Below are 9,587 nucleotides of genomic sequence, written 5' to 3' on the forward strand. Positions count from 1 at the left end.
TGCGATGCTTTTTCCTTTTTTCCCCCGTTTGTTCTTTAAGTTTCTTTATATTGGAATAGAGTTCACGATCGGTGTTATATTTGTTTCAGGGCTACAGGAATTTGGTTCAGTGAGACACAGACGTGTGTATATTCTTTTCTTGGTTCCTCTTCCCATATAAGGTGATTTACTGTGTGTTCACTAGACTGCCCCGCGCTGTTCAATAGGTCCGTGTCCATCATCTGTTTAATACAGATTCATGCCTGGGAAAATCCCATGGATAGAGCAGCCTGGTGGGCAACGGTACATAGGGTCACAAAGACTCGGACACGACTGAATCGCTTGAGCACGCTTGCCCAGGCTGTAATTTGTTATTAGCCAACTCAATTTTCCCCTTGTTCCTAACATGAAAAAAAAAATTTTTTTTTTTTATAATCATAAGTTGATTTTCAAAGTTTAGGTCTTCCCTGGTGGGTCAGACCATAAAGAATCCGTCTGCAATGCTAGAGACCTGTGTTCAATCCCTGGGTGGGGAAGATCCCCTGGAGGTGGGAATGGCAACCCACCCCAGCATTCTTGCCTGCAGAATCCCGTGGACAGAGGAGCCTGGTGGGCTACAGTCCATGGGGGTCGCAAAGACGCAGACAGGACTGAGCCACTAACGTTTTTGAAGTTTGTGAGTGTGTTTGTATTGGTAAAATTGTTGCTTTGCATATGTTTCTAGAACATACTTGGTGGTATAATATCTGTCTTTCCCTCTCTGGCTTCCTTTCCTTAGTATGATCATCACTCAGTCCATCCATGCTGTTATCAATGGCATTGATCCGTTCTTTTTCTTGGCTGAGTAGTGTTCCAGTGGAAAAGTTAGGCACTCGTTTGATCTGTCGGGAATGAGCGAGGAAATCCTTTCCACTTTTGGAGGTGGAGGGGGGCTGTGGAAAGAGACCAGCTTGGGGCTTGGCAGGCAGCTCTAGCGGGAGCGGTGGGTGATTCGTCAGATGATGTGTGACGTCAGAGGGGTCAGACCGTGCTGGTGACTTGGTGACGGCGTGCCAGACGACGCTGATGGCTTCATGACTGTCTGCAGTGTGTGGGGGCCGCTCCCAGGGTGGGGTGGCAGATGCACAAAGGATTAAGGGGGGACGGTGGTCGCTGCTGAGGGTCCCGAGACCTGGGGCCTGCTTTGCGCCCCGTACATCCTTCCTTGCCTCCCTACCTCCCCTCTGACTCCAAAACCACAGAGCAGCCTCCGCGGAGGGTGAGAGCAGAGAGGCGGCCCCCAGGAGACCCTCACCGGCCCGCTCCCCGCCCACCCTGCAGCGTCCTGGGCTCCTCTTTAGCTCTGTCGCCTCCCGAGAGCCTCCTCCCCGCTCCTCCCGGGACCCAGCCCCCCCACACCCATCTCCACCTCCCTGAATCCCCGTCATGCCAGCCCCTCCCCAGCCTGTGTGGACACCCCCCCGCCTCCCGCCTCCCGCCCCCCGCCTCCCGCGTTGCACAGCTGACCCGGTGGCCTGGGACTCCCCCCCGGTGGGTGGAGGACCCGGGTCTTTGCTCAGCTCAGGGGCCCCCCCTGGGGCGTTGCTCAGGGTGACCCCCACCGGACTCCGCACGGTTCTCACGGGCCCATCTCGTCGTGTTCCAGGTCCGAGGGCGAAAGGCTGCAGTTCATGCAGGGCCTGCAGGACGTGTGGAGGCTGGAGGGGGCGAGGGTGCTGGCCGCCTTCGACCTGTCCCCCTTCCGGGTCATCTGCGATCTCGGGGGTGAGTGTCCGCCCCGGACCTTGGGGCTGTGTTTGGAACTGTGTTTGTAGACCGTAACGCTTCCCCAGTGGCTGAGATGGTAAGGAATCTGCCTGCGATGCAGGATACCTGGGTTCAATCCCTGGGTGGGGAAGATCCCCTGGAGGAGGGCATGGCAACCCACTCCAGTGTTCTTGCCTGGAGGATCCCACGGACAGAGGAGCCTGGCGGGCTACAGTCCATGGGATCCCAGAGAGTCAGACACGACTGATGTGACTTAGCATGCACGCACACTATATTGAGTAGAATTCCTTGTGCTGTAGAGTGGAAACTTCTCAAGCATCAGTGTGGTTTCTAGGAGCGTGTCCATGTCCGTCCCAGCCTCCTCATTTCTCCCTCCCCTCTTTCCCCTTTAGGTAGCTGTCTGTTTGTGTCCCGCATCTGAGGGGCTATTTCTGCTTTCTGCACGAGTTCATTTGTATCACATTTTGGGTTCCACGTATGAGGGACATCACGTGGTATTTGTCTTTCTCTGTCTGATGAACTTCACTTGGTACGATCATCTCTAGCTGCATCCACACTGCTGCAAATGGCGTTTTGTTCTTTTTCATGGCTTCATAATACTCCGCTGTATATGTGTACCACATCTTCTCTATCCATCCCTCTGTCGATGGGCCTTTAGGTTGAGGTGATTTGATAAAAGCAGATTCCCTGACTGTGGGATGTTCATGCTGCTGGCATCTGGAGGGAGATCCCCATTTCTCACCCAGGTGTCCCCCGAAATGTTTCCCGTAGGGAGACATGGGCATGTCTTCTGTAGCATCTGCCCAGGGGCTTTGTCTGCCTGGCTGTTGTCTGTCCTTAGGAGGACAGACAGCCTGGCACGAGGGGAAGCCGTCAGGTCAGAGTCTACGTGGAAGGTTGGCGTGTGGGTTGGTCCAGCCGGGAAGATGCCTTAGATGCAGGGCTTTGTGGGTGAGCCTGTAACCATGGAGACCAGGCTGCGGGTACCGCTCGGGTCACAGTCCGTGTCCTCCTGCAGGCGGTTCTGGGGCTCTGGCCCAGGCGTGCGTGTCTCTGTACCCGGGATGTCGGGTCATCGTGTTCGACATCCCAGGAGTGGTGCAGATGGCGAGGACACATTTCTCAGCCTCGGAGGATGAGCGGATCAGCTTCCATGAAGGTGGGTGTCTGGAACACCGTCTGTGTCCACGGGGAAACAGATGGGTCCTGGCGGGCTGGGGAGATGGCAACAGTGGGCGCTCAGCGTGGCTTCCTGGATCGTCCAAATGCACCCCCTTAAAATGGAGCTTCCAGGGGGCTTAGTGGTAAAGAATCCGCCTGCCAGTGCAGAAGATGCAAGAGACGCAGGTTCAATCCCCGGGTCAGGAAGATCCCCTGGAGAAAGAAATGGCAACCCACTCCAGTATTCTTGCCTGGAGAATCCGCGTGGACAGAGGAGCCTGGTGGGCTACAGTCCACGGGGTCGCAAAAGAGTCCGACAGGAATGAGCACACAGGCATTTAAACCTAGAGCTGTGACGCAGGATGGATGGGAAAATGTGGGAGGGTATTGTTTTCTTGCGGTTAAGTCTTTCCCGACTGTTGCACTGGGTTCAATGTGTCTCCTCACCCAGAGTTTGTAAACAGGACTTTAGGAAATAAGGTCTCTGCAGACGTGATGGAGTGAAGTGTCTGAGATGAGGTCCTCCTGGATGGGAGTGGCCCTCAACCCAGTGACAGGGTCCTTATAAGACACAGAAGAGGAGAGACACGGACCCAGAGGAGAAGCCGCGTGGAGACGGAGGCGGAGACGGGAGGGAGGCGGCCACTAGCCCAGGGATGGACGCCTGGAGCCCCCAGAAGCTGGAGGGGGCGGGAAGGACCCTCCCCTGGAGCCTCTGCAGGGACTCAGCCCTGGGGCCCCTTGACCTCAGACGTCTGGTCCCCAGGGCTGTGAGGAAGGTGGATGTCCCGGTCTGTGGGCCTTTCTTACGGCCATCCCAGGAAACTCACGTAGGTATTTGCAACCAGCTCAGGTACGAGTGGCAATCAGGGACGTGGGTTGGAGGCAAGGTGAGGGGACAGTTACCGACGGAGAAGACAGAGGCTTCTCAGACGTCCCAAGGCTCAGAAACCACGGCAACTTTGCGGACCGCTGCCAGGGACTAGTGGCTGCCTTGGAAACGTGGGGCACGCCTCCCAGCTGCGGGCCGTCACTTAGGCACCAAGGTCCAACCTGCAGACACCCGGTACCTCCGTTGTGTAGACACAACTGCCCTGGTGGCCCAGTGGCTAAGACTGTGAACGTCCAAAGCAGGGAGCCCTGGTTCCACCCCCAGGGAGCCCTGGTTCCACCCCTGGTCCAGGAGCTAAGATCCAGCACGCAGCAAGACCCAGTGCTAGAAAGAAAGAAAGGGGTGGGGGAGGGAAGCCTGAGAAAGGGAAAAAAGAAGAAAGAAAAAGAGAAAAAGAAAAAAGAAAGCAGGAAAGACAGTACAGGTCCCACTGGTTTAAGAAAAAGAGAAGAAAAAGAGGCAGGCTTTGGAAGTTGGGAAAACTACATGGTCATGAAAAAGTGTTAGTCACTCAGTCGTACAAGTCTTTGGGACCCCATGGACTATAGCCCACCAGGCTCCTCTGTCCGTGGGATTCTCCAGGCAAGAAGACTGGAGTGGGTTGCCATGCCCTCCTCCAGGGGATCTTCCCAAACCAGGGATTGAACCCTGGTCTCCGGCATTGGCAGGCGGATTCTTGACCAGCTGAGCCACCCAGGAAGCCCAGGAAGGTTGGGGACCACTGCTTTAAGGATGCTATTTACACGAGACTTTCTGAAATCAAGTGAAAATGAAACCGTTGTCCAGAGCTGATGCAGAAAGGGGCCCCAAAAGAAATGTCCCATCATTCATAATCGTCTCATCATCACGGAGATGTCTTCTGTTCCGAGCGAGGTCGGGAGGTCAGTGGCTGGGATTACCTGGGGACAGGTCTGTGTGGACAAGTGACCTGGCCACGCTGGGTGTAGGTGTCTTCACGAATTGACAGGCAGGCTGACAGGAGGCCCCCCCCCCGCCCCCGTGTTGCAGGGGATTTCTTCAAAGACCCCCTCCCGGAGGCAGACCTGTATATCCTGGCCAGGGTCTTGCATGACTGGACCGATGCCAAGTGTTCCCACCTGCTGGAGAGACTCTATCAGGCCTGCAGGACAGGTAGGTGGTGGGGATGCTGGGTGCTGGGCCTGGGGGTCAGCTTAGGGCGGAGTCACAGGCGTCTCGATGCGACGAGGGTTCGGAAACCCCGTCACATGGACATAGACACGCCTCCGTGTGTGAGGAGGTCGGAGTTCCGGCCGACCTCTGGAGGCTGCCTGCCTTTTCCAGACATCACCACATCACGGGCTCACTAATATCGTCTCTTTTTCACCACTCTCTTCCATTTCCCCCCCCCCCCCAAAATTGCAGTTCTTGTATTATAGTGTCATTTTCAAATGTGAAGTTGTTCATGGATATTTGTGTCTAGACCCCTTCTGTGGGGGATCTCTTGAAAGTATATTGAGCAAAACTTTATTTATGTTTTAATGCATAGTGATGTTACTTGACAGTAACTTGAGTTTTTTTTTTTTTTTTTTGACTTTGTGTAGAGGGACGTTTGAAACCTTGGTCCTTTAAATTTACTTTTACTGATTCATTTCTTTAGCTGTGCTGGGCCTTAGCCACAGCACTGGAGATCTTCCATCTTCGTCGTGGGATATGGGATCTTTTTTTGTGGCTTGCAGACTGTTAGGTGTGGCAAGCAGGATCTAGTTCCCTGACCAGGCATGGAACCCGGGCCCCCTGCTTTGAGAGCACAGAGTCTTAGCCAGTGGGCCACTAGGGAAGTCCCTCATTGGACCCTAATATCATCATTATTATTATTTGTTTGCCTTGTTCCAGTCCATACGAGATATCATTTGAAAGGAAAAAAAAGCAAGGCTAGTACAAACAGGAAATTTGCCAAGGAATGGATATATATGTATCCATAGCCTGGAGAATCCCATGGACAGGAAAGCCTGGCAGGCTACAGTCCATGGGGTTGCACAGAGTCAGACATGACTCAAGTGACTCAGCACACATCACCTAAGCGACTCAACACACAGCACTCAAGTGACTCAGCACACAGCACTCGAGCAACTCAGCACACATCACTCAACCGACTCCGCACACAGCACTCAAGTGACTCAGCACACAGCACTCAAGTGACTCAGCACACAGCCACGGACAGCTGATTCCCTTTGCTGTATGGCAGAAACTAATGCAACATTGTAAAGCAGCTATACGTCCATACAAAATTAATTAAAAGAAGAAAAAAAATATTGAAAAGTTGCCGAGCAGGGTAGTGGCTGGCCTGCAGTTTTTCTGTTTAGAATGTGCATGGCTCAGCATCTCCAAGGTCACAGAAACTATGAGTTTTCCCTGGAGGTGATGCTGTGTGGGCTCTGGTTCACTTTCTCTGTTTTCAGCTCAGTCGCTCAGTCGTGTCTGACTCTTTGCGACCCCATGGACTGCAGCACGCCAGGCCTCCACTGTTCATCACCAACTCCCGGAGCTTGCTCGAACGCATGTCCATCGAGTCGGTGATGCCATCCAAGCATACCATCCTCTGTCGTCCCCTTCTCCTCCTGCTTTCAATCTTTCCCAGCATCAGGGTCTTTTCCAGTGAGTCAGCTCTTTGCATCAGGTGGCCAAAGGATTGGAGCCTGTGGACATATATATACACAAATCCCTAGGAGATGCAGATTTGATCCCTGGGTTGGGAAGGTGCCCTGGAGAAGGAAATGGCAACCCACTCCAGTATTCTTGCCTGGAGAGTCCCATGGACAGAGCAGCCTGGCGGGCTACAGTCCATGGGGTTGCAGAGAGTCAGACATGACTGAGTGACTGAACATGCACATTATAACACATAAAGCATGTTACATTTGCATTTAAACTTTATGTATGACTCATTTATTTTTAAACAATAAATGAATAAATGTATGTCAAGAATATAAAATAGTATTTATGTAATTTGTGTTATTTTTGGATATTCTTAAAAATAAATATTATGAAAAATGTTAAAATGCAAAAATTTTAAATATTAAAATACTATATATTTACAGTAACACTATATTACATTTGTGTATATAGTTACATTATGGGACGTGAAAATTGCTCAGTCGTGTCTGACTCTTTGCAACCCCATGAACTATACAGTCCATGGAATTCTCCAGGTCAGAACACTGGAGTGGGTAGCCTTTCCCTTCTCCAGGGGATCTTCCCGACCCAGGGATCGAACCCAGGTCTCCCGCATTGCAGGCAGATTCTTTACCAGCTGAGCCACCAGGAAAGCCCAAGAATACTGGAGTGGGTAGCCTATCCCTTCTCCAGGGGATCTTCCCAACCCAGGAAATCGAACTCGGGTCTCCTGCATTGCAGGCGGATTCTTTACTAACTGAGCTGTTAGGGACGCCCACGTATGTATGGGTACGTGTGTGTATGTATGTGTGTATTACGTGTGTTTGCATCTGTTTATATATGTGCATGAATATGTATTAACACACTCAGATGTCACGTGCGTGGTACAAACACGACCTTACAGATGGCTCTCGTCCCTAGCCAGCACAGCTAGGAGAACGCCCCAGAACTGGAGGCAAAGCTCTTTTCCTCATGTTCTCGGTGCTCGGAGGTCCCATCTCAGCCTCTCCCCATGAGCCTCCCACTGATGATCAGCCCTACTGTGTCTGCATCGTTGCAAATTACTACCAATAATGCCCGGATCTTACTCTGATGTCTGGGGGAGGGAATGTGGGCATTCCTAGCCACGAGATCCATTGTCCAGAAAGGACCTAAGACTCGGTGACTCTTCAAGGAAGCCAGGAAAAAATGGCTTAGGACGTGGCATTTGGTCTGAGAATCGGGTACGGAATAAAACAGGTCAGAACGTGTATAAAGTTTACTTCCATCCCTTGATTGGCACACTCATCTTTGAGCTTTCAGAGAAAATGATGTGACACATCATTTTGTGGATTTGTTTCTGAGCGATGAAGTTAGAAAGTGAGAAAGAACAGTCACGTGTCGTTTCCCGGGTCTGCGTTCCGAATGATGCCTTTTGAGGTTGGCTGGTTCTTTTCCCCGCCTCCCTCCCCTCTCTGCCTCCATCTTCACGTGATTTCTCCTCTGTCTTGTTTGTCTCCTCTCCTGTTTCTCATAAGGACCCTGTCCTTTCAGGGCAAGCCTCTCCAGTGTTCTTGGCTGGAGAGGCCCCTGGACGTAAGGAGCCTGGCGGGGCTACAGTCCACGGGGTTGGAAAGAGTCAGACACGACTGAAGTGACGAGCGCTCACCTGGTTACACCCCATGTAGCCAGGAGGGGTGGACAGTGTGTGTATACACAGCCCTGCTTACTCGTGTGTACTGTCCAGCACCTACCGGCCACGGTGGCCTCTGGCACTGGAAGGAAATGGGATGATGGCTGTGTGTCCTAGGTCAGGGTCTGCCTACAGGGGGGGTCTGAGGTCAGGGGCTGTCCCGTGGGAGGTCCTAGGTCAGGGTTTGTCCCACGGGGGGTCCTAGGTCAGGGTCTGTCCTGCAGGGGGGGGGTCTGAGGTCAGGGGCTGCCCCATGGGAGATCCTAGGTCAGGGTCTGTCCTCGAGGGGTCCTAGGTCAGGGTTCTGTCCTTGCAGGTGGGGGTCTGATGGTCAGGGGGCTGTCCCGTGGGAGGTCCTTAGGTCAGGGTTTTGTCCCACGGGGGGCCTAGGTTCAGGGGGTCTGTCCTGCGGGGTGGGGGGCTGCAGGTAGGTTTCCCCATGGTGAGATCCTAGGTCAGGGTCTGTTCCCACAGGGGGTCCTAGGTCAGGGTCTGTCCTGCAGGTGGGGTCTGAGGTCAGGGTCTGTCCCACAGGGGGTCCTAGGTCAGGGTCTGTCCTGCAGGTGGGGTCTGAGGTCAGGGTCTGTCCCACGGGGGGTCCTAGGTCAGGGTCTGCCTACAGGGGGGGTCTGAGGTCAGGGGCTGTCCCGTGGGAGGTCCTAGGTCAGGGTTTGTCCCACGGGGGGTCCTAGGTCAGGGTCTGTCCTGCAGGGGGGGGGTCTGAGGTCAGGGGCTGCCCCATGGGAGATCCTAGGTCAGGGTCTGTCCGGCAGGGGGGGGGTCTGAGGTCAGGGGCTGCCCCATGGGAGATCCTAGGTCAGGGTCTGTCCCGCAGGGGGTCCTAGGTCAGGGTCTGTCCTGCAGGTGGGGTCTGAGGTCAGGGTCTGTCCCGTGGGAGGTCCTAGGTCAGGGGCTGTCCCGTGGGAGGTCCTAGGTCAGGGTCTGTCCCGCGGGGGGGTCCTAGGTCAGGGTCTGTCCTGCGGGAGGTCCCAGGTCAGGGTCTGCCCTGTGGGGGATTCTAGGTCAGGGTCTATCCTGAAGGAGGTCCTAGGTTAGGGTCTGTCCTGCGGGAGGTCCTAGGTCAGGGTCTGTCCCATGGGAAGTTCTGGATTAGGGTCTGTCCTGTAGGAGGTCCTAGGTCAGGGTCTGTCCTGCAGGGGGGTCCTAGGTCAGGGTCTGCCCTGTGGGGGATTCTAGGTCAGGGTCTGTCCTGCGGGAGGTCTCAGGTCAGGGTCTGCCCTGCGGGGGATTCTAGGTCAGGGTCTGTCCTGCGGGAGGTCCCAGGTCAGGGTCTGCCCTGTGGGGGATTCTAGGTCAGGGTCTATCCTGAAGGAGGTCCTAGGTTAGGGTCTGTCCTGCGGGAGGTCCTAGGTCAGGGTCTGTCCTATGGGAAGCTCTGGATTAGGGTCTGTCCTGTAGGAGGTCCTAGGTCAGGGGTCTGTCCTGCGGGAGGTCTCAGGTCAGGGTCTGCCCTGCGGGGGATTC

The 9,587-nt window shown here is 54.2% G+C and overlaps 1 protein-coding gene across 1 annotated transcript in view; it reads left to right on the plus strand.

Moving 5' to 3' along the window:
- ASMT (acetylserotonin O-methyltransferase) overlaps positions 1-9,587 on the plus strand; it is a 28,165-nt gene that overhangs the window by 16,708 nt on the left and 1,870 nt on the right. The window contains exons 5-7 of the mRNA XM_043457633.1: positions 1,625-1,743; positions 2,765-2,905; positions 4,808-4,930. Coding sequence (XP_043313568.1) covers positions 1,625-1,743; positions 2,765-2,905; positions 4,808-4,930 — 383 coding nt within the window. The remainder of the gene's footprint in view (positions 1-1,624; positions 1,744-2,764; positions 2,906-4,807; positions 4,931-9,587) is intronic.

Source organism: Cervus canadensis, chromosome X (assembly GCF_019320065.1).
Source record: "Cervus canadensis isolate Bull #8, Minnesota chromosome X, ASM1932006v1, whole genome shotgun sequence".
In the NCBI taxonomy this organism is placed as follows: domain Eukaryota; kingdom Metazoa; phylum Chordata; class Mammalia; order Artiodactyla; family Cervidae; genus Cervus; species Cervus canadensis.